We start from the raw sequence: 26730 nt of genomic DNA on the forward strand, positions 1-26730 counted from the left end.
ATTCAAGGCACTAAGGCTTGAAAAGGCACAGTTCAAAGCCAACCTAGGGAGGAAAGTCTACAAGACTTCTCCAATTAATAAAATGCTGGGCTAGAGATATGGCTCAAGCGGTTAAACACCGGCTCGTGTCAGCCAGTGCCACTGGACGTGGACAACACAGCATCCCGTGAGCAGGCAGCGCCAGGTAAGCACAGGTGGGGGGAGGGAAGCAGTGGCTGTGGTTCCACTTCAGGGAGACTGAGGCACCACTGCCGCCTGCCGGCGCCACTTACCAACTCAGTGGCTTGTGGCTGCAGACATGGACTTGGGCCTGAGGACTGTGAACACAGGCTGTCCCCTCCTCCCTGTGCCCCTCCCACATCCTCCCCGCACAGACCACCGAAGCCTGAGTGGGACAGTGCAGCAGCCACCTCGGGCTAGGCCCAGGTGCTGAGTCCATTCTCCCGAAAGACACACTGTTTGCAAACTGGTTTAATCAGGAATAAATAGAGCCCACTCTCCCCCCACACACACCCCAACCCCCCCCCCCCCCCACTGCCCCCAGACTTCAGCTAGGCCGCCATTCACAGAAGGCAGGCTTCTCCCGCCTGGTGCCGCACCGGCCTGGGGTCAAGTCCACGTTTCTGCTTGCAGGGCTGTGACATGAGGGGCTGAGCGGGGGTGCCAGGCATGCCGGCAGTGCCCTTCGCCATCCCGGCAAGCATCTCCCTCATCTGCCAGGGCGGCGGGGGACACGCCAGCCCCCTGGTTCCTGCTGGCCCTGCAGGAAAGGGAAGTCAGGCCAGCGCACGGGCAACCCCACAGCCCCCCCTGCCGTGGTCAGCAGAGCTGTGTGCTGGCAAAGAGCGGGGCGCAAGGACAGCCTCACAGACGCCAGCCCTCACCTACACAGAGAAACTGAGGCTCTGGCCTTGGAGAGCCTCCTGAAGGGCGCACATGAGGCCTGCCCGGGGGTCCAGGCTGCCTCAGGGCCCAAGTCCAGTGAAAGGCCTGAATCACTGGTCCTGAGCGCGAGGCGGGGCTTTGGGCAGAACTGCGGACGCAGAGGGGCAGCCCCAGCCGGCTGCCCAGCAGAACCTGGCCCTGTGCACCGCTGTGTGTGCAGCGTCTGCCAGGATGACAGCCAGGCCGCGCTGCCAGCCCTGCCCCGTGTCCCTGGAGGCCCAGCTCAGTACAGGGAAGGTGCTGGAGGGCCCCAGCACCTGCATCTCGGCTGGGCCACAGGGCCTTGCGGCAGAGGCTACCCCGGGGCCCAGACACTGGGGGTCCCCTCAGGTGCCCAGGAGGGCTGGCACCACCAGATCTGTGGTGGAGGCTGGGGGTCAGCGGCTTGCCTTTCTTTCCACTTTCTCCTCCCTAAGCGGTCCTTGCCCCCCCCCCACCTCACCTGCTCCTCTCCCTCTTCTCATACACAGAGTGAAGCTTGTTGATCAAGAAGATTTTGTCCTCCCCCTCCTAGGAAACACAACACAGGGGTGCGTGAACTGAGGGGGGCCGTCACACGGTCCCCCAGAGCTGGCCTGTCCCAGACTGCATGAGGGGGGCTTAAACAGAGAGGTGACTTCACAAGCAGGAAAAAAAAAAAGGCCAAAAGCCAAGACATGGGCATGCTTGTGATCTCAGCTTCCTGGTGCCCAAGGTAAAAAGGAAACCGTGTTTGGCCTAATAGTAAGGAACCCAGAGCCAGCAGACTGGCGTTCAAGCTGGTCCTGTCACTAGTAACTCTGCCCTAGGCAGACGACCTGGCTTCTGACCTCAGCGCCACCATCTGCACAAGGGACTGGACGGCACAGGTCGTGGAGCTTGTGTGAGGGTCTTGGGCTGAGGAGCTTAACGCGATGCAAAACCTCACCCTTCAGCTCTGGAGGTCAGAGGGCTGAGAGCAAGGGGGCAGTGCCCAGCAAACCACCCCCTCCCCCATCTGTCCTGCTGCCAAGGCTCAGCATTCAGCTCCTCCTCCTCCTCCCCCTCCCCCCACCACTTGCAAGCCCCACCCGCCTGTGCGGTCCCCAGCAGAGCCACACAGCCCAGGCTCCAGCTCCCGACATGGCTTCCGGGGCCCGGCACTCTTTGGACCGTGTAAAACATATGCCCGCCAAGTATTTGGCACAGAACCAAGGGAACACAAACACCGACCAATACCAGGGGCCGCACACCGGCGGCCTCAGGCTCAGGAGCAGGCAGGCAACCTGACTGTGCCCCCCCCCAATGCTGCCCCCTCCTGTCACAGGCAGGTGAGGCCACTGCACCCCAGGGCACCATCTCAGGCCCAGACAAACCAAGGGCAGAGCTGGGGACCTACCAGGCCCCTCGGTGCCCCCTGCCAGACCTCAAGCCCTGAAGCCCACCCTGGGCAGGAGCCACTGCACCCAAAGCCTGCTTCTGACAGCACAGCCCCCCCCCCCCCCCCCCCCCGCCGCTCCCGGAACCAAGATGCCACGGTGGCCCTCAGAAGAGGCAGGGGAGGGCCTGCCCTGGACACGGGGCACAGCAGCAGAGCTTCTTGCTCAGCCCAGCGGCTCCAGTCCTAGCTCCCAGAGCCCGGAGTCTGCAGCAGGCCCGCACTGCTGTCCCCGGGGAAGATCTGTACGCCATCATGCAGGGCATGAGTGGCCCAGCACGCACCGGGATGGGCACCCAGCTCCTGCAGGAGGAAGGGCCCCTGGCCAGGGGCAGGCTGAGGGCGGCCTGTCCCGGTGAGGCCCCAGGCCTGCTGGCCCCCAGGCTCCCATTCCTTGTGCCAGCTGGAAGCTGTGCCGGCAGGACACAGTGAGGCCAGGCACCGGCCAGGCACCGGCGCCCCGCAGCCAGCTTGATGGACACCGCCTCAGGCATCCTCAGCGCACAGAAGCTTCCAGGCCCATTCCTGACACTCCATCCAAACCAGCCATCACTGTGCCCACGCCAGTCATCCCAGCTACTCAGGAGGCTGAGATCTGAGGATCACGGCTCAAAGGCAGCCTGGGCAGGAAAGACCCTGACACTCTATCTCCAATAAGCCATCAGAAAACTGGAAGTGGCTGAAGGGAGAGCACGGTAACCTTGAGTAAAAGAACTAGGACACGTCCAGGGCCAGTTCAAGCCCCGTGACCAACAAAAAATAAAAATTAAAATAAAGGGCTGGGACGGTGGCTCAGTTGGTAGAACACCTGCCTAACAAGCACAAGGCTGAGTTCAAACTCCAGTACTTAAAAAAACCCTGGCTCCTCTTCAACCTCGCACCACGCTGCACGCTGTCCAGCCAGGCTGATTCCTCAGGATCCTCATAAGTCGTGAAGCCCACAATGGAGCTGAACCCTAAGACTGTGTTTCTAGCTGGCCAGCCCTGGGGGGGGGGGCTGTCTAAGCAGCCTGAAGCCAGGCCAGCCCCGACGGCACTGATGAGGGGTGTGGCACCCACAAGCAGGTGACCAGATCCCAAGGGGGGCGGTGTGTGGGGAGGACAGGGAGATGGGGGTGGGACTCACATTTCGGATCTGCTCCTTGAGCAGGCAGATGACCTCCCGCTGGCCCTTCACCACCTGGATGTTGAGGTAGATGACCGCCCTGCGGGAGACAGGTGGTCAGGCTGGAAGGGCCCAGGCCTAGTACCAGGCTGTCCTCCGGGACCCCCCAGGAGCTGCACCCACAGCAGCAAGGCTGACACCAGGAAGACGAAGAGGGTGTTCTCCACCAGGTGGTAGTGCAGCCAGGGCAGCCAGGAGGCGCCGGGGCCCGCCCGCTCCAGGCGACGCACCCACACCGTGCCCGCCTCGTACATGCTGTCCAGGTTCCGGAAGGGGCCGCAGGTGGCGGAGGGCTTCACCCTAGGGGAGGAAGGGAGCGGGAACCCTAGCGACCCCCCCCCACAGCGTCTCCCCTCCGCATCACCCCTCCTCCAAGTGCCCCAGCACCACTGGAGCCCGGGCGTGGTGAACACGGCCACTCACTGCCAGATGACGTAGCAGAGGAAGACGGTGGCGCCCAGGAAGGCGGGGAAGCAGAGCAGCGTGAGGAAGACGGTGCTCATGTGCGAGGCCAGCCAGGCCCGGCGCGGCGCCTGGCAGTTGGCCATCAGGCTTGCCTGCGGACAAAGGCTGCGCTCTGTGCTTGGCCACGGCCCCCCCACCTCGGAGCCTCGAGAGGGCGGGAAGGGACAGGCATCGGACTGGAGCCCTGGAAAGGACCTGCAACCCCACCCCCTTCCCCCACAGGGCAGTGGGAGCATGCGCAGGAGGCTCTCCAAGAATCTGACTCCAAGATTGGAGTTGCTGTGCCAACCGTTTTATCCCCAAAAGGGAGACTGAGGCATGCGTGCGCCCCACGTAAAAGGCCACCCCCAGTGACGAGGTCTGTACCACGTTGCCCACAGACGCCCCACATGCCTCCTCCACCAGCCGCAGAACACATCCCCACCATGCAGCCGGGAACCAAAGGCCCTGGTTCTCAGCCCAAGCCAACACAGCTGAGGACAGACAGATGTCCACTGTCCCTTTCCAGCACCAAGTGACACCTGGGAACGGCTACATGGATGGGTCCCAAGCCTAGAGAAGAAGGGGCTGCGGGAGCCAACCAAAGGCTGCCCGGCCCCAGCCCAGCACGGCCTAGCCCAGCCCAGCCTTCCCTTCCCGCCCCTTCCCTTCCCTTCCCGCCCCGCCCGGCGCCGGCTGGGCAGTCACCTTCTTGATATAGAAGAGCAGCAGTAGTCTGAGGATCTGCACGGCTGGCAGGAGCGGGGAGAAGAGGACGCCCAGCCTGGGGACACAGCTGGTCAGTGCCTCCTCCCCACTGCCCCAGCCCTCCCTCCAGTTGGGACCCAGGAAGGGCCGGGTGCTGGGCCCCCAGGAGGAGGGAGAGAAGTAGGCGGGGGATCCTCACCAGACCAGAGTTTGCCCGTAAATCAGATCCAGAACGTTCTTCGCAATGTCAAACTCGGGCTTCCGCCTCCTCTTGAGCTGCTTCTCTGAGAAGAGCCTGGGCCAAGGGGGAGTTGAGGTGGGCAGAGAGCCCAACCACACCCCTGCAGGTGATGCCAGCCCTCCCAGAGCCCTGCAGGAGAGCCGAGGGCCAGCTAGGCCTCCCGGAGCCACATGGCACTGGCCTCCCACTTTATCTAGATGAGCACGGGCTCTACCCTAAACCCAAAGAGGCTGCATCAAATGCTGGATCTCAGGAGGCCGAGATCTGGAGGACCAGAGTGCAAAGAGAGCCCACCCAGCGAGGGATGCGAGACTCCGCCTCCAAAATAACCAGCTAAAAAGTCAGACTGGAGGTCTGATTTGAGTGGTAGAGCACCAGCCATGAGCGAGACAGATGAGCAAGGGTTAGAAGGTGGCTTAGTGGTAGAGTGCTTGCCTAGCATGCATGAAGCCCTGGGTTCCATTCCTCAGCACCACATACACAGAACAAGCCGGAAGTGGCGCTGTGGCTCAAGTGGTAGAGTGCTAGCCTTGAGCAAAAGCAGCTCAGGGACAGTGGCCAGGCCCTGAGTTCAAGCCCCAGGACTGGCAAAATAACAAAACAAACAAACAAAAAAAAAACAGATGAGCAAGAGAACAGCCGCTTTGGGTTCAAGCCTCAGTACTTTTTAAAATTTTAAAAATCCTACTTTTTCCCGGACACTTGCAAGTTCAAAGCCAGCCTGGGCTACATAACAAGTCCCAGGTCACCTCCATCAGCCCCATAATACCGCCCTGACCCCCCATGCAGCTGAGGTGGTGGAGAACTCCAGCCCGGGTGTAAACCAAGCCTGGCCTCCATCTACCCTCGCACTCCTGGGCCTTCACGTTCAAGGCCAGCCCGGCGTCAGAGCACCAAGGGCTGGGGGGTTAGCTCGGTGGCAGTGAACTTGCCCGGTACGTCTGAGGCCGTAGGTTCCATCCCCAGCATCACGAGAAGTGTTTTGTTTTTACATTTACCCGTTATGCAACTCATCTGTGCTCCAGGAAAACACACACACACACACACACACACACACACACACACACACACACACACACACACACACACACACACACACACACACACACACACACACACACACACACACACACACACACACACACAGCGCCGGCCCCACCCGCTCATTCTGGTTTCCCACAGATAAGACCTTGACTAAACACACGCCACTGGAACTTCATTTTCTTTCCGATCCAAAATTAGGGCACTTCCTGCCTCCTACGGCCTCCATCTAGCGGCCCTTCTCAGGTGCTGATGGGGGAGGCCCGGCGCAGCCAGGGGCCCAGAGGGCTGGAGAGGACACAAGGTGGGAGGAGCCCTCACCTCCACACCAGCTCCCCGAACAGCGTGTCGAGCAGCGTGAAGAAGAAATCCATCACTGTGAAGCGGTACAGCTCCTGGCCCACAAAGTCCTCCCAGCAGCGGCCCTGCAGCGCGGCCACCCTGCGGCCCAGCCAGTGGTAGCACAGCACAGCCAGGACGGCCAGCTTGAGGATGAGGTTCCTGCGCGGGGCCAGCGGGGCCGAGGCCGAGGAAGGGTTGCCAGGGGCACAGACGCAGGGGTGGCCGGGGAGGGAGCCCCACGCCACCCCTGTGCCCCATCACCCACCTGCAGATGGCCACATACACCTCCAGTATGGGGCTCTCGTGCTGCTCCAAGCTGGCGAGACCGCGGAACAGGTAGGGGGCCCCCAGGTTGAGGAGGCTGACCACCAGGGGCAGGGCGAGCAATCGTGCCTCCTGGCTGCCATTCCCAGGGTTCTGCAGGGATGGCAGGGGAGGGCTGGGTCGCGGAGGGCGCCAGGGGCTCTTATCCGTCATCCTAGCTACTCAAGAGGAAAGTCTGGCCGGGCGCTGGTGGCTCACGCCTGTAATCCTAGCTACTCAGGAGGCTGAGATCTGAGGATCGCGGTTCAAAGCCAGCCCGGGCAGGAGAGACCGTGAGACTCCTATCTCCAATAAACCACCAGAAAACCGGAAGTGGCTCTGTAGCTCAAGTGGTAGAGCGCTAGCCTTGAGCTGAAGAGCTGAGGGACAGCGCCCAGGCCCAGAGTTCAAGCCCCACGACCGACCAAAAGAAAAGAGGAAAGTCTGAGACTCTTATCTCCAATTAGCCAGCAAAACACTGGAAGTGGGGCTATGGCTCAAGTAGTACAGCACCACCTTTGGGCATAAAAGCTAAGGGGCAGTGCCCAGACCCTGAGTTCAAAACCCATGACTAGCAGACACATGCACACAAAAAAAAACTGGGTGCGCTGGTGGCTCACACCTGGAATCCTAGCCACTCAGGAGGCTGAGATCTGAAGATCGTGGTTCAAAGCCAGCCCAGGCAGGAAAGTCGGGAAGATAAATTTTATCACCAATTAACCATCAAAAAGCCCTAAGTGGACCTGTGGCTCAAGTGGTAGAGCACTAGCTTTTTTTCATCCAACACTGGGACTCAAACTGGCTAATGCTTTCTGCTCACTGGGAGGCGCCCTACCACCACAGAGCGCCAGCCTCGAGCAAGAAGCTCAGGTAGGGCCAGACCTTGCGCATGTATGTGCACACACACACATATGCGCACACACACATGCACACAGAGAAAAAAGAAAAGGAAGCTCAGGGGTAGGCCCAGACCCTGCATGCACACACGCACACACGCACAAAGATAAGGAAGCTCAAGGATAGGCCCAGACCTTGCGCACATGTGCACACACACACACACACACACACACACACACACACACACACGCACAGAAGAGGAAGCACCCTCAACCAAAACAGGTGACAGGGAGCCCGTGGGCAGGGAGCTGCTCAGCACCTGGCCGGAAAACACTCAGCTCTCCCAGGGCTCAGTTGAAACCACACAGGAAGTGCGCAGGGGACCAAAACAAAAAGACAAACCCAGGCAGGTGCCGAGACAGACTGGGGGCGTGGGAAGTCGGGCGAGTGGGGTGGCAGGTCAGGGCTCAAGGCCAGGCCTCCTCTCCACGCCCTGCCACACCTGGATGGTGACCTCTGAGAAGGTGAGCACAGCCACGGCACAGCCCAGCGAGGTCCCCAGACACAGCAGCCACGCCAGCCCCCGCGCCAGCCCCCGCCGCACGCTGCCACACGCGCTCCGCGGGCTGCTGCGCAGCTGCCACTCGGCCAGCAGCTCCTGTAAGGACAGAAGGGCCCTGTCACCCACAGCTGACACATGGGCACGGACAAGGGACCGGGCCGCTGCCAGCTGTGGGGAGCACAGGTATCCCGCGCAGGGCCCTGGGCGCCCAGCTTGCCCTCGACCTGGGCCCACAGGAGCCACCACGAGCCAGGCCACCGCAGTGGGAAAGCCCCGAAAGAACCGAGAACTCCCACGACCGTAGGCAAAGAACCTGAAGCTGGGTGATCCCCGCTACTTAGGAGGCTGAGATCAGAGGATCCTGGTTCAAAGCCAGAAAAGTTCGTGAGACTCTTATCTCCAATAAACCAACCAGAAGTGGTACTTGGTTCAAGTGGTAGAGCGCTAGTCTTGAGCACCAAGAGGCTGAGGGACAGAGTCCAGGCCCTGAGTTCAAGCCCCAGGACCAGCAAAAAAAAAACAAAAAGAACTTGACCTCTGTGCGTGTTTCTCTGGTAGCCTCGCCCCGAGCCCACGGTGGCCATGCCATGACTAGAGAGCACGGCGCAGCCCCAGCGAACAGAAGCAGCGTGCTCAGCTGGCCCCGGCCAGAGCTCACGGCCAGAACATACTCAGAGCACTGGTCCCAGGAGGAGCCCCCGGGGCCTAGGAGGGGCAGGGCGGGTCCTGTGAAGCTGGACGCCGCTGCTCACCTTCAGCTGGGTCCGAATGCCGTCCTGCTGGACACGGGAGGCCCACTTCTGGGTCACTTTGTAGTCCCAAGAACAGAAGACGGTGAGGGCATGGATGCCCTTGGTACTGCCCACTCGGTAGCTCTCCCCAAACGAACGGGACATGCTGGAGGGGGCAGAGGTGGGTAGGAGGTGAACAAGTACGCAAGGACACCCCTGCAGAGCCCCGCGCCCTGCAGCCCGGGGCCCTCCTGCTGCGGACACGGGCCACTCTCCATCAGCCCCGAACAATCACAGACACTGCCTCACTCACCACTGCGCCAACTCGAAGATAACAGAAGATGGGGCGCTCCCTTGGGGCCTCCGCGCGGCCTACCCAATGACCACAGAGCCCTCCCTGCTTCTGCCCGCTCCATCTCACCACTTTCCTACGAGACACCCTGTTCTCCGCTCCGCCCTCTCCCAGGGGAAGCAAGCTCCTCTGAGACAGGCACGAAGCTCCAGCACCTTTCTGTCCAGGACTGGTCACGGAATACCCATAGGGTAGACTGTTAAAAGGGCAAATGGGGGCTGGGAAGGTGGCTCAGTGGTAGAGCGCTGGCCTTGCATGCATGAGGCCCTGGTTTGATTCCTCAGCACCACATAAGCAGAAAAAGCCGGAAGTGGTGCTAGGGCTCAAGTGGTAGAGCGCTAGCCTTGAGCAGAAGAGCTTAGGGACCAGGCTCAGAGTTCACGACACAGACAAAAAAAAAAGAGAAATGAGTTTGGGGGGGTGGATGAATACAGATGAGGGGTAGAGAGGTGGAAATAGACGGGTGAAAAAATGGACAAATGGATGTGCAGGTAGACAGTGGTAGATGAATGGTAGACCCGTCAATGAAAAAAATGGATGGATGAACAGGTGGATGCGTACATAGCTAGGTGGTGGGTGGGAGTATCTGAGAGGTATGAACAGGTAGGTGAACTGATGGGTCTATGGACAGATGAACAGGTGATTGAATGGACAGACGGATGAGTCAGTAGGTAGAACAGTGGATGGATAGAGTAGATAAGTGGGTAAATGGATGAGAGAGGCACTGATGGATGGATGGAGGAATGGATGGGTGTGTGGATGGATGACAGATGGTTGAGTAGATAGGTATGTGGACAGATGAATGGATGGATAGATGGATGGATGGGTGTGTGGATGGATGGATGGATGGATGAGTACATGGATGGATGAATGGATGGGTGTGTGGATGGATGGATGGACAGGGTAATGGATGGATGGATGGGTGTGTAGATGGATGGGTGTGTGAACGGATGGATGGATGTGTGGATGGATGTGTAGATGGATGGGTGGATGGGTGGGTAGGTGGGTGGATGGGTGGATGGGTGGATGGATGGATGGATGGATAGATGGATGGGTGGATGGGTGGGTAGGTGTGTGGATGGACTGACAGACTGACGGACAGGTAATGGATGGCAGGATGGTGCTCACATGTCAGAGGTCAGCTACCTGTACACCAGCGTGATGCAGGTGATGAAGAAGGCTGCTCCGATAGTGAAGAGGTAGGCCAAGGGCATGCTGTAGGGCAGGCTGCCTGCCCGGGCGCTGCACTGGCTGCCATCCTGGGGTGGGGCACACGGCTGGTTCAGTGTGGTGTTACTGTAGTACCCGTAGTACATGACAGTGTGGGTGAAGCAGCCCTACGAGGAGGCCAGGCCAGTCAGGGCACCCCTTCCCCACCCAGGCCCCCCCCAGGGCTCCCGAGCATGGGACCATTAGAAGCAAAGGGTCAGCAGACATTTGGGAGGAACTGCCCAGGGCCACCTGGGGTTGCTGGGGGAAGGAGAAGGAAGGAGGGTGGAGCTGGGGCTCCGCACCCCGCCAGTGAGGAGCTCCAGCCCAGTGAAGGAAGCGGCGGGGCGGGGTGGGTCCGGCGGGGCCGGTGGGAAGGCGGCCTGCACGCCCACGATGAAGGCCAGCAGCGGCAGCAGCAGCAGGGCATTGAAGGCCAGGAGCGTCTTGAGGAAGAGGAAGTAGGAGAGCACGCTGGAGCCGAACTGGCCGCCAATCTGCTTCAAGGCGTAGTGCCACGGGCGCCCGTAGTGCAGGCCGGAGAGCAGCAGCAGCCCCAGGCTGTGCAGCCCCTGTGGGCAGTGAGAGCGTGACAGGCACAGTCGGCCGGGGCTGGAGCACAGGGCCCGGCCGAGGGCCCCTCACACAGAAGGGCAGCAGGGAGGAGGGCTGCCCGCCCCCGCCCCCCACCTCCTACCAGGATACAGGCGTATCTGAGCCGGCTGCAGCAGGACACCCCACGGCCCTGCCGGCCCCTCGGCTTCCCCCGAGAGGCCCAGCTCTCCTCTCTGGGGACAGAGACAGATCAGTGCCTGGACCGTCGGGACACGGCTCCATCACCCACCAGCAGGCTCGGGCCGCCCGAGGAAGTGGGCTGGGTGGGCACCTACCGCAGCCAGCGCTTCTCAGCCAGGCTCAGGGGCATCCCCCGGAGCGTGTGGTCCCGCTGGGCCACCGAGAGGCCCTGGAGCTCCTTCACCAGGAGGCTCCGCTTCTCTGCCAACAGGAAGGAGGCTGGTTGGGTCCAGGCTAGCTACAGCCACCGTCTACCCTGCACAGGCCTGCGCCTGTGTGCCGCCTCTGCCCGTACAGTGGCTGCCAGGTCTGGACTAGTGCCAGTCCACGCCGTCCTCCCTCACCCGACCCCCAGCCCCCCTCCCCCCTCCATCAGGTCCCCAGCCTCTTCCTGCGCCACCAAAACTCCAGCTCCCCACCATGGCCTAGCTGTACCCAGCTCGCAAGGATGCAGAGGAAGGCAGGGCCTGGCTGGGCCCATCATCTGAACCAGGGGCTGCCTCTCACCAGCAGGGTACCCCAGAACTCATCACAAAGAGCTCCAGGACCCCAACATTTACTCTAATCCCAACTTTCTCAGACTGACCAGTAGATAGAGAGCATTTGCTTGAGACATTCTCCTGGTCCCAGCGCCGGGTCGCGCTGCGCTGCGCTGCCCTGCCCTGCCCTGCGCCCACCAACGGGAGGCCCCCACACTGGCTGAGCGGCTCTGACAAGCCAGGAGTGGACTCGGGACGTGTCCCCTCTGCTCCAGGCACTTTCTCCATGAGGTCTCCCAGAATCCTCCAGGCTAGGCAGGCTCCCAGGCTCCCTCCCACGTTCTTCTCACTCTCCGGTGTCCCCTCCCTCTCACTCGCTCTCTCTAACAGTGCTGTTTACCTAGTGGTAGGGTGCTGATCACAGTTCTTGGTACAGGCATGTGCTTAGATTATAATCTACCTACTTGAGGCTTCCTACTGTAGCTGCCATGACAGGAGCATACTACTACACTCAGTTACTGGTTGAGAAGGGGGAGGAAGGTCTTGCTTTTTTTCCCCAGTCCTGAGGCTTGAACTCAGGGTCTGGGCACTGTCCCTGAGCCTCTTTTGTTCAAGGCTAGCATTCTACCACCAAAGCCACAAAGCCACTTCTAGCTTTTTCTGTGTATGTGGTACTGAGAAATCGAACCCAGGGCTTCATGCATGCTAGGTGAGCACTCTACCACTAAGCCACAGTCCCAGCCCCTTGCCTTTTTGCGGCTGACCTCAAACCTTGATCCTCTCTATCTCAGACTCCCAACTACAGGGACAAACCACCAGCCCCTAGCTTAGTATACATCCTTGCAGGGCCCCTTCCCCACTGTCCTTATCAGCTTTCCTGGCCTGCCTATCCATTTCTTTGGCTCCATGAATTTCATGGGCTTCTTAAGAGCTGCAACGAGCCTATCAACCGCCAGTCCACGCTTGGGCCTCCCCCAGGTCCGCTGCCCAGTACTGGAGGATGGGGTGGGGTGTACCAGACTTCCAAGTACCTGTCTGCCACCTCCTGGTCCCTAAGTATCCCTGTGGAGGGTGCGTCCCCAGCACCTCCCTGTGTGCTCACCGTCCTCCTCCAGGGACGCAGGGTCCAGCTCTAGGTCATAGAGGCGGAGGCTGGGGCGGGCAGCGCGCGTCACGTTCCCCAGCACCGGCCGGCTGCTCCGGTGCCGCAGTCTCACTGTGCGGTTGTAGTACTGGGAGATGATGGCTCCTCTGCTGCGGCCTAGGAAGGCAGGTGGCCATGGGGCCGGGGGCGGGACCGGAGGTGGGGGCAGGGCCAAGCCCCACTGGCCTCCCTTTCATGATGCTTCTCTGCTCCACACTTTCCCAGACCTCAGCCCTTACCAAAGCCCAAGAAAGCCCTCTACCGGAGGCCTTACGTCCACCACACTCTAAGTGCCTATTCTAGCCTCTGCGAGGCCTCGCAAAGTCATTTTTAGCTGCCAGGGAGGCTGGCCTGGGGTGGTGCGGGGCCTCTGGGCAGACTGAGTGAGCCAAGAGCTGGACAGGCCGGGCTCTACCACACGCAGGCGTCCTGCTCAAACCCCAGTGCCCGGTCAAGAAGAGCACAAGGGCAAAGCTCCCACTTACCAATGGTGCGGCTAGGCATGCTGGCCAGGACTCGGAGCGTGGCCGCGCTGTAGACGGGACCCCCCTTGGGCCCCGGGAGGGTCTGGTGGGCATGGCCTAAATAAGAAAGGCTCGATTACCCGACATCTCCCTCACCCACCCCACACTGCCCCAGGCCTACACACTGCGGGCCCGAAGCCTTGGGGCTGCCTGCACCCCGCCAGCATCCCAGGCCCGGCTCACCTGGGTCCCGCGGGGTCCTGGTGAGCGGCCGCAGCTCCAGCCCCTCCTCGGCTGCCCGCAGGCTCTGCTCTTGGATAAGCTGGTGGAAGGAGTCGTGCACTTCGCTCTCCTCATTGGGGCTGGGCTCCTGGCTGCAGGAGGAGCAGGCGTGGGAACCCAGGCTCCTGCGCTCACTGGGGCAGCGCAGGCCTTTCTAGAAGGCTAGGCCTGGGGGGGGGGGTGCGGCCGCGGGCATCTCCCAGCCCCCCAGCCCCAGGGCACTTACTCTTGCTCCCCTTCTCTCTCGGGAGCGTTGAGGACTAAAGGCAGCGGCTGGGCCATGTCTGCGGTCCACTCCCTGCAGGTCTGCAGTGCTAGAGCAGCTCAGGGCCTGGACGCGGCCTCTGGGGCCTCCTGCCGCCCATCTGACAAAACAGGCAACCATCCAACCCCGGGCTCCCTGGGGACTGCAGGGCCACCCACACGGCCCCACCCGGTCAGGAGTGGTCCAAAATAACCTTCCGCCAGCCCAGGCCAGGGGGGAGAGGGGGAAGAGGAGGAGGAGGAGGAGGAAGGGTGTGGGGCCTCAGTTCCCCATCTGCTTCCCGGATGTCAGCCCCTTTCAGGCCCCAGTTCCAGGGTGCAGCCCCCGACACCTCCCGGGGGCGGGGGTCAGGTCAACCCCAAGGCCTTCCCTGTGGCCCTTCGGTGACCCCCAAAGTGCTTCCTCCCGCAGGAAATCCTACCAGGCCACCACCCAGGCGGGGCAGCTCTGAGCAGCGGGAGCTGCGCCGAGAGCGGTCCGGGCTGCGGGCCGAGGTCCAGGGCAGCTGCGGGGGAGTGGCCGGCCCCACAAGCCCGCTTTGTCCGGGCTCCGCAGCCCAGCCTCCGGCCCGGGGGCGCGGGGCGCGGCGGGGGGGGGGGGCGCTCCAGCTCCGCGGGCTGTGCCGGGCAGGCCGCGGCCCTCGCCGGGCACCTCGGGGCCCAGGAGTGGCCCAGGGAGGAGGCTTCCAGCAGGGCCGGACAGCGGCTCCAGGCCGCAGACATGAAGCCCACGCCGCGCCCGCCCTAGTCCGGAGTAACCGATGCCTGGGCTGCAGGGGCTGGGCCCCATCCGGTGCCGGGCGCCGCAGAGCCTCCCGCGGAGGCCCACGGGCGGCCCCCACGTCGGGTCCGCACGGGGTCGGCCGCGCGCCGCCCGGGCGCCCCGTTCCTGAGCCCGGCGCGGTGGGAGCGGCCGGCGGGACTTCCAGGAACTCGCCCGGAAGAGCCGCCGCCAGCCTCGAACCGAGGGCGGAGGCGCCCCCACCCCCGCAGCGCGACCCCGGCCGGGACCCCGGGCCCCGACCCCGCCACTCACCTGGCGGCGCGCGGGGCGGGGCTGCTGCGCCTCACCTGGCCGCGCAAGGGCCGTCGGGAGCGGAGTGGCCGGTCCGGCGACCGGCGGCCCCGCGCTCGCGCGGCGGCGGGCCTGGCGGGTCACGTGACGGCTCCCGCCGCGGCGCGGCCCCGCCCGCCCCCTCCCGCCCTCCCTGCGCCCGGCGCGGGCGGCCGCGCCCCGCGCTCCGCCACCCTCTCCGCGGAGCTCCCCCAGTTTCGCGGGGCTCCGTGTCCCCACGGCTCCCAGGGGCCCTGCGCCCCCTCCCCAGGGCTGGCGGGGGTGCCAGCACGACGACGTCGCCGAGCTTCGCCCCGCGCGGGGCCACCCGCGCCCCCGCCGCCCCCGGGGCCCGGGCTCGGCTTACCGCGACGCGCGCTCCCCGCGGCCGGCGGCGGGGCGGCTCCCATGTCGGGGCGCTGCTCCCCCGCTCGCCTCCCCTCATCCCCGATAAGGAGCCGGGCTGGGCGCGCCCTCCTCCGGGACCGGGCTTGGGGGCGGGCCGGGGGCGCGAGGCCTTCCCTTCCCTGACACCCGCCAGCCCGGGCGGGGTGCCCGGCGGGTGGTGCGGCCCGCCCCGCGGTGCGGAGCACAGATAAGGGGCCCCCCGCCGGGTCAGGGTCGGGGCGCGGGCCCGGGGCGGGGGTGGGGGTGTGGCGCGGGGCGGAGCCACGGCCCCGCGCGCCCGGAGGCCGCCGTCGAGGGTCCCGGCACCGACGCCGCGGCACCTGCGCCCCTGCGCCCCGCCGGCCTCCGCAGGAAGTGGCTGCTGGGCCTGGGCGGGGGGCAGGAAACCGCGGGGACGGAGGGAGCGGGCGGCGCCCAGAGCCGCGGGCCCGGGGCCCCCGCCACGTGACGCGCTCGCGGCCCCCTTGGCGAGGCGGGGGCCCCGCTCGGGCCCGGGTCTCCAGGTGAGCTGCACGCGTGTGGAGGGAGGAGGGGTGACAGGCCTGGGGGCGCCCGGGGTCCCCTCCTCTTCCCACGGCGAGCCAGGACCGCAGGGAGGAACGCGGAAGGCGTCCCCGCATCTCGAGGCAGGGCGTCCCTGGGGGACCCGTGGGCCCTGGCTCTGCCAAGGCCTTGCACCCCGCTTGGCGGATGGGCGGGGGGCTGAGCGCGGCGGGGTCCCTCGGCTCTGGGCGTGCCGGGGCCAGGACCTTGAGTGCCCGCCGGTGTCCACAGCCTCCTGCGAGCCGGCGCCACGCGCACCGCCAGCCCTGCCGGAGCCCCGGATGTGGCGGCCGGGGTCCGTGCGATCCGAGGGGACCCCCGGGGGCCCGGGCCCCGGGCGGCCGGCCGACGAGCTGTGGGCGCAGGAGCTGGAGCGGCTGTGCGCGTCCCGGGCGCCCCTGAGGACCCTGCCCTACGCCATGGAGGACCGGCGCCTGGTGCGGTGGGTGCCCGCGGGGGCGGGCCGGGGGAACCGCCGGGGCGCCCTGGGCCTGGCCCGGGTGGGCAGGGCGGGGGACTGACGGACGTCCTGGTCTCCACCGGCCCCAGGAAGCTGCGGGAGCCGGAGGGCGCGAGGACCTCGCGCTGGTGGAGGTGGCAGCGCCGGCGGCGGGCGGCTGGACGACGCCTGGCGGAGGCGGCGCGGCGGCTGTCCGGGGGCTTCGGACTCTGGGACGGGGCGCTCTACGAGATCGGGGGTAGGAGCCCGCGCCCGCCTCCCCGGTGTGCAGACCTGGAGGGGCGGGCAGGGCGCCGGCTCTCTCCCGCCCCGTCAGGTGCGAGCCCGAGTGGCGACAGCACCCCCTGGTGTCGGTGCGCAGTACCACGAGGAGCCCTTCCAGGCGGCGCGGCGCCCCGCCCTCCTCCCCTCCGCCACGCCCCCTTCTCAGCGCCCCGCCCTTCTCCCTGCCCTTCTCGCCGCCCCGCCCCTCTCCTCGCCGCCCCGCCCTCCGCCCCGCCCCGCCCTCCGCCCCGCCCCTCTCCTTGACGCCCCGCCCCTCTCCCCACCGCCCCTCTCCCCACCTCCCGGCTCTTCTCCCCCGCAGGTCTCTTTGGCACCGGCATCCAGTCCTACTTCACTTTCCTTCGCTTCCTCCTGCTGCTCAACCTGCTGACCCTGCTGCTCACCGCCAGCTTCGTGCTGCTGCCCCTGGCCTGGCTCCACCCCCCGGGCCCGGGCCCGGCCCTGAACTTGAGTAAGTTGGGGTCTTCTGCACACAACCTTCCTGACATCCGGGGAGATGGAGGGTGGGTGGGGCTGGGAAGGTGGCTCAGTGGCAGAGTGCTTGCCTAGCACGCTTGAAGCCCTGAGTTCCATTCCTCAGCACCACAGAAAAATCCAGAAGTGGCGCTGTGGCTCAAGAGGTAGAGCGCTAGCTTTGAGCAAAAGAAGCTCAGGGGCAGCGCTCAGGCCCTGAGTTCAAGCTCCAGGACTGAGAAAAAGAAAAAAGGGGGGGGGGAGGAGAGCCAAGTGTCCCCCGTGTCCCGGGACCCAGGTCTGTTGGTCCCCTCTCCCTCAGCAGCCGGCCAGTGCCCGGACAGCCAGCAGCCCCAGAGTGGCATTCCGAAGTTCCACAATCAGCTTTGGAATATTTTAACTGGCAGGGTAAGTGAGGCTGTCCTGAGGGTTCATGAGGCCTGGGGACTCCAGTCTAAGGAGGGACCCCCCCACAGGGCATTTTGGCTTCTAGTGGGTGGTCTTATTCAGCCAGCCAATGGGATCGGAGAGAGGCAGAGGCCCCCTTGAAGGCTTGGGTCTTCAGAGCCCAGCAGGGCTGGGGGTACAAAGAACAAAGGGGGAAGAGTCCAGGCCCCAGTACTAAGTACCCCCTAATTCCTGAAAGCCATGGAGAGAGCGTTTATGGATTCAAGCTGTGTGACCATAGCTAGGCACCAGTGGCTCACACCTGTAATCCTAGCTACTCAGGAGGCTGAGATCTGAGGATCATGGTTCAAAGCCAGCCTAGGCAGGAAAGTCCCTGAGACTTTTATCTCCAACAAACCACTAGAAAACCAGAAGTGGAGCTGTGGCTCAATCGGTAGAGCACTCGCCTTTTATCTCCAACAAACCACTAGAAAACCAGAAGTGGAGCTGTGGCTCAATCGGTAGAGCACTCGCCTTTAGCTGAGGAGTGCAGGGACAGCGCCCAGGCCCAGAGTACAAGCTCCACAACAAACAAGAGACAAAAAAAAGCTATGTGACCTTGAGCAAGTTGTCTGGCCTCTCTGAGCCTCTGTAAGACATTCTCAGGCCAGCAGTTCTCACACCGTTTGAGACCCTGAGGTGGGGAAATCCAGAGTTCCAGGCCAGCCTCAGCTACCTAGAGAAACCTCAGCAACCAGTCAAGGCTTCTGCTGCTGGGAGCGGAAGCCTGCAACCCCAGCGACTCAGGCGGCTGAGCTCTGAAAGTTAAGGTGTGAAGCCAGCCAGAGAAAAAAGGCCATAAGTTATTATCTCCAGTTCACCACCAAAGAGTCAGGAAGAGAGCTGTGGCTCAAGTGGTAGAACCTTGAACAAAGAAGCCCAGTGTAAAGCCCTGAGTTCATCCCCAACACACACACACAGAGGGGGTGCTTCTCACCTAACTAGGCCCGACACACACTCATGCTCAGTAGTTTTCATTGCTGTCCCCAGGCCTTCAACAACACCTATCTCTTCTATGGTGCCTACCGGGCGGGGCCTGAGAGCAGCTCTGGGTACAGCCTCCGCCTGGCCTACCTGCTCAGCCCCCTGGCCTGCCTGCTCCTGTGCTTCTGCAGGACTCTGCATCGGTAAGCCCAGGCGGGTGGCCTCCCTGGGCCCCGTCCCCAGTCACCCCTCCCAGGCCCCAGCCCCCAGCCCCACTCACAGAGCCGAGGCTGGAGGGGCCCCACAGCAGCCTCTGTTGCCTTGTCCCAGGATGGTGAAGGGGCTGCCTCAGAGGCTGCTCCTGGGCCAGGACTACAAGGCGCCGCTGAGCGCCAAGCTCTTCTCCTCCTGGGACTTCTGCATCCGGGTGCGAGAGGCTGCCATCATCAAGACACATGAGATCAGCAATGAGCTCAAGGTAGGGCCAGGGTGGCGGTGACGGCGTGTGGCAGTGAGAGACCGCGTGTGAGGGCATGTGGCAGCGTGAGACCACGTGTGAGGGCGTGTGACAGGGAGACTGCGTGTGAGGGCGTGTGGCAGCGTGAGACCACGTGTGAGGGCGTGTGACAGTGTGAGACCGCGTGTGAGGGCATGTGACAGTGTGAGACCGCGTGTGAGGGCATGTGGCAGCGTGAGACCACGTGTGAGGGCGTGTGACAGGGAGACTGCGTGTGAGGGCGTGTGGCAGCGTGAGACCACGTGTGAGGGCGTGTGACAGTGTGAGACCGCGTGTGAGGGCATGTGACAGTGTGAGACCACGTGTGAGGGCGTGTGACTGTGAGACTGTGTGTGAGGGCGTGTGACAGTGTGAGACCGCGTGTGAGGGCGTGTGACAGTGTGAGACTGCGTGTGAGGGCGTGTGACAGTGTGAGACCGCGTGTGAGGGCGTGTGACAGTGTGAGACCACGTGTGAGGGCGTGTGACTGTGAGACTGTGTGTGAGGGCGTGTGACAGGGAGACCGCGTGTGAGGGCATGTGACAGTGTGAGACCGCGTGTGAGGGCGTGTGACAGGGAGACCGCGTGTGACAGTGTGAGACCGCGTGTGACAGGGAGACTGCGTGTGAGGGCGTGTGACAGGGAGACTGCGTGTGAGGGCGTGTGACAGGGAGACTGCGTGTGAAGGCGTGTGGCAGTGTGAAACCGCGTGTGAGGGCATGTGACAGTATGAGACCGGGTGTGAGGGCGTGTGACAGTATGAGACCGCGTGTGAGGGTGTGTGACAGTGTGAGACCGCGTGTGACAGTGTGAGACTGTGTGTGAGGGTGTGTGACAGTGTGAGACCGCGTGTGAGGGTGTGTGACAGTGTGAGACTGCGTGTGAGGGCGTGTGACAGTGTGAGACTGTGTGTGAGGGCGTGTGACAGGGAGACCGCGTGTGAGGGCGTGTGACAGTGTGAGACTGCGTGTGAGGGCGTGTGACAGTGTGAGACTGCGTGTGAGGGCGTGTGACAGTGAGACCGCGTGTGAGGGCGTGTGACAGTGAGACTGCGTGTGAGGGCGTGTGACAGTGTGAGACTGTGTGTGAGGGCGTGTGACAGTGTGAGACTGTGTGTGAGGGCGTGTGACAGGGAGACCGCGTGTGAGGGCGTGTGACAGTGTGAGACTGCGTGTGAGGGCGTGTGACAGTGAGACTGCGTGTGAGGGCGTGTGACAGTGTGAGGGCGTGTGACAGTGTGAGACCACGTGTGACAGGGAGACTGCATGTGAGGGCGTGTGACAGTGTGAGACCACGTGTGACAGGGAGACTGCATGTGAGGGCGTGTGACAGTGTGAGACCACGTGTGACAGGGAGACTGCATGTGAGGGCGTGTGACAGTGTGAGACCACGTGTGACAGGGAGACTGCGTGTGAGGGCGTGTGACAGTATGAGACTGCGTGTGAGGGCTTGTGGCAGCGTGAGACTGCGTGTGAGGGCGTGTGACAGGGAGACTGCGTGTGAGGGCGTGTGACAGCGTGAGACTGTGTGTGAGGGCGTGTGACAGGGAGACTGCGTGTGAGGGCGTGTGACAGGGAGACTGCGTGTGAGGGCGTGTGACAGGGAGACTGCGTGTGAGGGCCTGTGACAGGGAGACTGCGTGTGAGGGCGTGTGACAGTGTGAGACTGCGTGTGAGGGCCTGTGACAGGGAGACTGCGTGTGAGGGCGTGTGGCAGCGTGAGACCGCGTGTGAGGGCGTGTGACAGGGAGACTGCGTGTGAGGGCGTGTGACAGGGAGACTGCGTGTGAGGGCGTGTGACAGTGTGAGACCGCGTGTGAGGGCGTGTGACAGTGTGAGACCGCATGTGAGGGCGTGTGACAGGGAGACTGCGTGTGAGGGCGTGTGACAGTGTGAGACTGCGTGTGAGGGCGTGTGACAGGGAGACTGCGTGTGAGGGCGTGTGACAGTGTGAGACCACGTGTGAGGGCGTGTGACAGTGAGACTGCGTGTGAGGGCGTGTGACAGTATGAGACTGCGTGTGAGGGCGTGTGACAGGGAGACTGCGTGTGAGGGCGTGTGACAGGGAGACTGCGTGTGAGGGCGTGTGACAGTATGAGACTGCGTGTGAGGGCGTGTGACAGGGAGACTGCGTGTGAGGGCGTGTGACAGTGTGAGACTGTGTGTGAGGGCGTGTGACAGTGTGAGACTGCGTGTGAGGGCGTGTGACAGGGAGACTGCGTGTGAGGGCGTGTGACAGTGTGAGACTGCGTGTGAGGGCGTGTGGCAGCGTGAGACTGTGTGTGATGTGCTACGCTGAACACAATCACAAGTATGACAATGTGAGTGTGTGATCCGTGACGATGCCCGAGTGAGTGTGTAAGGCTGAGTGCTAGGCTAATGAGTGACTAGGTGACTGAGGGCCCTCCCTGCTCCCCACCCCTCCCCACTCTGCCCCCTCCCCCCTCCTCTGCCCCCCCCACCCCTGCCCTGCCCTGCCTTCAGGTGGAGCTGGATGAAGACCACCGCTTCCTGCTGAGCCAGCAGCGGTCCCGCACGCAGAGGGCCTGCCATCTGCTCTCCTACCTGCGGGTCAACGTCCTCATCGGCCTCCTGGTGGCTGGGGCCATCAGCGCCATCTTCTACGCCACCAAGTACTCACAGGACCACAGGGAGGTACGGGCAGCCTCTGCTTCGGTCCGGGGGGTGGGGGGGTGCTTTGGGAGGAGACACCCGGCAGATGAGGACACCGAGGGTCAGAGAGACCACGGGAGATGTCCCAGGGAGCTTCCAGCCCTGTCGAGATGGACACCAGGAAAGGCTGGGCCGGTGTCCCCTGACCGTCTGCACCCACAGGAGCCCCTGTTCGTGGTGCTCCAGTACCTGCCCTCCGGGGTCATCGCCTTGGTCAACTTCCTGGGTTCCCAGCTATTTGTGATCCTGGTCCAGCTGGAGAACTATGCTCCAAGCACCGAGGTCAACCTCACCCTGTTCTGGTGAGCACCAGGCAGGCGGAGCTGTCCCTGGACGCCCGGTGCCTCTGGCACACTCCTGCTCCCCCCCCCCCATGTCCTCTGACACCCTCCTGCCCCCCTCCCCCCCCCCCCCGACACACTCATATCCCTAGGTGCGTGGTGCTGAAGCTGGCCAGCCTGGGCATGTTCTCCTTCTCTCTGGGCCAGACCGTGCTGTGTATTGGCAGAAACAGGAGCAGCTGTGAGTCCTACGGCTACAACGCCTGTGACTACCAGGTGGCTGCCATTCCCGGGGGGCCCGTCCCCCATGTCCTTCCGGGAGAATCCCCCCCCAGCCCCCCAGTCACCTTGTCCCCTCTGGAAGGAGGAGCGGATTTAGTGTAGTCTGCCCAGGAGCTCTGTTCTAAGCATCGCCCTGAGGTCATCCCTAAGGGTGCGCCCGTCTCCCGGACACGCTTGAGTCCGCAACGAGTGGGTGGAGGGAACAGAGCCTGGGCGGGGCCGGTGACCCAGCCCTCCCTCTGTACCCAGTGCTGGGAAAACTCGGTGGGCGAGGAGCTGTATAAGCTGATAACCTTCAACTTCCTCCTCATGGTGGCCTCCGCCTTCCTGGTCAGCCTGCCTCGGAGGTGAGCCGGCGGGCAGCAGCGCCGGGGTGTGAAAGGGCCACAACCAAGGGTGAGCCAAGCCTGGTGGGGGCCGGTCCGTGGTCGTGAGTACCTGGACTCTGTCCCCTGCCCAGGCTGCTGGTGGAGAGGTTCTCAGGCCACTTCTGGACCTGGCTGGACCGGGAGGAGTTCCTGGTGCCCAAGAACGTGCTGGACATCGTGGCTGGCCAGACAGTCACGTGGATGGGCCTCTTCTACTGCCCCCTGCTGCCGCTCTTCAACAGCGTCTTCCTGTTCATCACCTTCTACATCAAGAAGGTGAGGCGACAGCCCTGCTGGAGTTCTGTGTGTCCCACTGAGCACAGTGGCTCAGCCTGTCATCCCAGCCACCCAGGAGGCTGAGACCTGAGGATCATCGTGGCTCAAAGCCACCTTGCGCAGAAACGTCTGTGAGCCTTTCCACTTAACTAGCAAAAAGCTGGCAATGGAGCTGTGGCTCACGTGGTAGAGCACTAGCCATGAATGGAAAAGCTGCGGGACAGCGCCCATGCCCTGAGTTCAAGCCCCAGTCCTGGGGTGCGCCCCCCATGAACCCTCCCGTCTGTCCTTGTCCCCCCCAGTACACGCTCCTGAGGAACTCCAGGGCATCCCCACGGCTCTTCCGCGCCTCCAGCTCCACCTTCTTCTTCCAGCTCATGCTGCTTCTGGGCCTGCTTTTGGCCGCAGTGCCCCTGGTCTACGTGGTCAGCAGGTGGGGGGGGACTGGGGGCAGCTCTCCCCTGGGTGGTCAGTGGGGGGGGTCAGGACAACTCTCCCCTGGGTGGTCAGCAAGGGGGGGGAATCAGGGTAGCTCTCCCCTGGGTAGTCAACTGGGGGGGATCAGGGCAGCTCTCCCCTGGGTGGTCAGCAGGGGGGTCAGGGCAGCTCTCCCCTGGGTGGTCAGCAAGGGGGGGGAAATCAGGGTAGCTCTCCCCTGGGTGGTCAGCAGGGGGGTCAGGGCAGATCTCCCCTGGGTGGTCAGTGGGGGGTCAGGGCAGCTCTCCCCTGGGTGGTCAGCAGGGGGGGGCGGTCAGGGCAGCTCTCCCCTGGGTGGTCAGCGGGGGGTCAGGGCAGATCTCCCCTGGGTGGTCAGTGGGGGGTCAGGGCAGCTCTCCCCTGGGTGGTCAGCGGGGGGGGGGGGTCAGGGCAGCTCTCCCCTGGGTGGTCAGCGGGGGGGTCAGGGTAGCTCTCCCCTGGGAGGTCAGCGGGGGGGGCGGTCAGGGCAGCTCTCCCCTGGGTGGTCAGTGGGGGGGGGTCAGGGTAGCTCTCCCCTGGGTGGTCAGCAGGGGGGGGGCGGTCAGGGTAGCTCTCCCCTGGGTGGTCAGCGGGGGGGGGTCAGGGCAGCTCTCCCCTGGGAGGTCAGCGGGGGGGTCAGGGTAGCTCTCCCCTGGGAGGTCAGCGGGGGGGGCGGTCAGGGCAGCTCTCCCCTGGGTGGTCAGCGGGGGGGGGGTCAGGGCAGCTCTCCCCTGGGTGGTCAGCGGGGTGGGGGTCAGGGCAGCTCTCCCCTGGGTGGTCAGCAGGGTGGGGGTCAGGGTAGCTCTCCCCTGGGTGGTCAGCGGGGTGGGGGTCAGGTTAGCTCTCCCCTGGGTGGTCAGCGGGGGGGGTCAGGGCAGCTCTCCCCTGGGAGGTCAGCGGGGGGGGGTCAGGGCAGCTCTCATTTGGGTGGGGGGGAAAGGGGGTTCAGAGCAGCTCCTAGCTGGATGCTGACCATTCTATTCCACCTCCCCAGCACCCACTCTTCCTGGGACTGTGGCCTCTTCACCAACTACTCCGCCCCCTGGCAGGTGGTCCCAGAGCTGGTGGCCCTCCAGCTTCCACTCCCCGCCCAGCAAGTCCTCCACTACCTCAGCTCCCACACCTTCGGCTTTCCCCTCCTCATCCTGCTCAGGTGTGCTCAGGACAGGGCCCCAGGAGGAGGACCCTCAGGAGGGCTCCTTCCTTACCTAGTGATGGACCTGGGAGCTGGCCCAGTAAAGCCAATAGCCGAGGCCTCAGTTGCTCCCAGTGCTGCAGGTCCAGCTGGGAGGGGCTGTGGGTGGAAGCAGTGATACGGCTTCAGATAAGGCTGTGCCTGGGGAAGACTCCGGGATCTGTTCTTAAGAAACAGGAGAGGGGGCTGGGAAGGTGGCTCAGTGGTAGAGCGCTTGCCTTGCATGCACAAGGCCCTGGGTTCAAATCCTCAGCACCACATAAGCAAAAAGAAAAAAGCCGGAAGTGGCGCTGTGGCTCAAGTGGTAGAGTGCTAGCCTTGAGCTGAAGAGCTGAGGGACAGCGCCCAGGCCCAGAGTTCAAGCCCCACGACCAACAAAAAAAAAGAAAAGAAAAACAGAAGGGAACTGTAATCACACCTAGCTACTCAGGAGACCAAGATCTGAGGATGGAGGTTCAAGCCCTGGTAACGAGCTTCTTATCCCCATTTAACCAGCTGGAAGTGGAGGTGTTAAGTGGTTAAGTGGTAGTGTGCTAGTCTTGAATGAAAATGCCAAGCGAGAGCTGGAGGCCCTGAAGCCCCAGTACCAGCAAAAGAAAAGTTAGAGCAGGCATTTGTGAACTGGAGTGTGGCTGACCTTGAGTCCTGTCTGTCCCAAAGCCTGATCCTGACCGTGTGCATATCGCAGTCCCAGGCCAATACCAGGGCCATCCATGGGCTCCGGAAGCAGCTGGTTTGGGTGAGTGGCCACTGGGTTTGGGGGAAGCCACCTCCAGAGAGGCAGGGAGAGGTGGTTGGTTAGGTTTTGGTCCTTAATGCACAGGCTTAGGACTGGAGGAAAGGCTGATGACTCCAGGAACAAGACCTGGTATGAATTTGGCTTTAGGTTTGGGGTGGCCCTGGACCCTCCCACTCCTCAGGTTCTGGGCCCTCACTGCTGAAGGCCTGGAGCATTGCTGGAGCTGGGAACAGTGGCTCCTACTGGAGCCAGGCCAGACAAGGGTCGGGGCGTGGCCGGGAGACCGTGTGCGGGGAGGAGGGGAGGAGGGAGGGTCCAGGTCTTGTAGGGGCGTGGCCACGGGTGCTGGGGCGGGTCCTATGGGGGGCATGGCATCAGGTGGTGGGTGGGCCTCCACGGGGGGCGTGGCCTCGGCAACTGGGGCGGGAGTTGTGTGATCTGTTTGGGGCGTGGCCTCGGCAGCCGGGGCGTGGCCTCGGGCGGTGCCTGTATCTGTTGGGCAAGTCCAATGCAGTGGCTGCGGCTGTAAGAGGAAGTTCTGCTTGCAACCGCCCGCTCGCCACTCCCTCCCCTCACAGCAAGTCCGGGAGAAGTGGCACCTCGTGGAGGACCTGTCGCGGCTGCTGGACCCCGGGGCCTCCCCGGGGCCGGAGTCCCCTCCCTCTCGAGCTTCGCGTCCGCGGTCCTTGTGCCCCGGATTCCCGTGCCCGGGCTCCCCGGGCCCCCGGAGCCCCGCGCCCGGACCTTCCCGGTTCCGCTTCCCCACCGACCCCGGCTCCCCGGCGGGACCTGCGGCCTCCCCGCCCTCCGCCCCAGGCCCCTGGTGACCCGGGCGGCTGGAAGAGTGTGTGGGAATCCCCACCTGTATGTTTTTAACCTTCAAATGTTCTATTTTTTTTAATTAAAGGTCTTGCAGTGTACCTAGATCTTAGCAGAGTAAGTCAGGGATGTGGTTTATTTATTTGCTTTGCTCCTCCAGGGGCTTGAGCTCAGGCCTGGGCAGCGCTGACCCTGAGCCTCTTCGTGCTCAAGGGTAGCGCTCTACCACAAAGCCGTTTCTGGCTTTTTTTGAGTAGTTTGTTGGAGGTAAGAGTCTCATGGACTTTGCTATCTGGGCTGGCTTTGAACCATGATCTTCAGATCTCAGCCTCCTGAGTAGCTAGGGTGACAGGCGTGAGCCACAGGTGCTGGCTCTCCCTGACACTGGTATCTCCATAAGCCACCAGAAAACCGGAAGTGGCGCTGTGGCTCTAGTGGTAGAGCGCTCGCCTTGAGCTGAAGAGCTGAGGGACAGCGCCCAGGCCCAGAGTTCAGGCCCACAACCAACAAGAAAGAAAGAAAGCAGGTAGCTTTGGCCTGAAGCCCTTGGAGCCAGAGGCTTCTCAGGTGACAGTTGGACATGGCCAGTCCATCTCCTCCCTGGCTGACCTTATCTGGTCCCATGGCACAGGACCCAACACCTTCAGCAAAGGCAGATCAAATGCTGCTAAAGGCCAGGTCCTGATCCAGAGCCCATCAATGAGGCCACCAGGGACACAGGCTCCCCTGGGAGCTGGTTAATCTGGCCCAGGGGCAAGTGACACAGGATGGATGGATCAGCAGCTAGACCCACAGCAGCCTGGTGTGCACTTGGGTGGGAACTGGTTAGATCCAAATTCTCAGGCCTTGCTCTGACCTCCTGGGTCAG

The 26730-nt window shown here is 63.3% G+C and overlaps 2 protein-coding genes across 6 annotated transcripts; one reads left to right on the forward strand and one right to left on the reverse strand.

Annotated features, from left to right (window-relative positions):
- Positions 1 to 535: 535 nt before the first annotated feature.
- On the reverse strand, positions 536 to 15334 carry Tmc6 (transmembrane channel like 6). 4 transcript variants are annotated; one of them, XM_042667174.1, is made up of 20 exons: positions 15126 to 15334; positions 13667 to 13805; positions 13402 to 13532; positions 13180 to 13275; positions 12653 to 12811; positions 11167 to 11272; positions 10974 to 11064; positions 10582 to 10848; positions 10214 to 10404; positions 8737 to 8881; positions 7925 to 8080; positions 6548 to 6699; positions 6262 to 6441; positions 4858 to 4953; positions 4659 to 4734; positions 3930 to 4063; positions 3630 to 3806; positions 3468 to 3546; positions 1388 to 1455; positions 536 to 760 (listed from the first exon to the last, which is right to left on the reverse strand). In XM_042667174.1, exons 2-20 carry the CDS (start codon positions 13720 to 13722, stop codon positions 610 to 612), a joined length of 2511 nt encoding a protein of 836 aa, XP_042523108.1. In that variant the 5' UTR covers positions 13723 to 13805; positions 15126 to 15334; the 3' UTR covers positions 536 to 609. The 4 variants fall into 4 exon arrangements, with proteins under 4 accessions (XP_042523108.1, XP_042523107.1, XP_042523106.1 ...); XM_042667173.1 differs by lacking the exon at positions 15126 to 15334 and adding an exon at positions 14741 to 14829; XM_042667172.1 differs by lacking the exon at positions 15126 to 15334 and having other exon boundaries at positions 13667 to 14227.
- Positions 15335 to 15640: 306 nt separating this feature from the next.
- Positions 15641 to 25952, forward strand: Tmc8 (transmembrane channel like 8). Of its 2 annotated transcripts, none has more exons than XM_042667139.1 (16): positions 15641 to 15669; positions 15941 to 16151; positions 16259 to 16407; positions 16756 to 16905; positions 17233 to 17315; positions 18345 to 18481; positions 18609 to 18756; positions 21258 to 21428; positions 21609 to 21748; positions 21880 to 22003; positions 22259 to 22356; positions 22470 to 22653; positions 22956 to 23086; positions 24104 to 24262; positions 24965 to 25043; positions 25622 to 25952. In XM_042667139.1, the coding sequence occupies exons 2-16, from the start codon at positions 15991 to 15993 to the stop codon at positions 25868 to 25870; spliced, it is 2163 nt and encodes a 720-aa protein (XP_042523073.1). In that variant the 5' UTR covers positions 15641 to 15669; positions 15941 to 15990; the 3' UTR covers positions 25871 to 25952. The 2 variants fall into 2 exon arrangements, with proteins under 2 accessions (XP_042523073.1, XP_042523072.1); XM_042667138.1 differs by having other exon boundaries at positions 17230 to 17315; positions 25622 to 25951.
- The last annotated feature ends 778 nt before the right edge of the window (positions 25953 to 26730 follow it).

This window comes from Dipodomys spectabilis, unplaced genomic scaffold (assembly GCF_019054845.1).
Source record: "Dipodomys spectabilis isolate Male_0828 unplaced genomic scaffold, ASM1905484v1 ptg000379l, whole genome shotgun sequence".
In the NCBI taxonomy this organism is placed as follows: Eukaryota; Metazoa; Chordata; class Mammalia; order Rodentia; family Heteromyidae; genus Dipodomys; species Dipodomys spectabilis.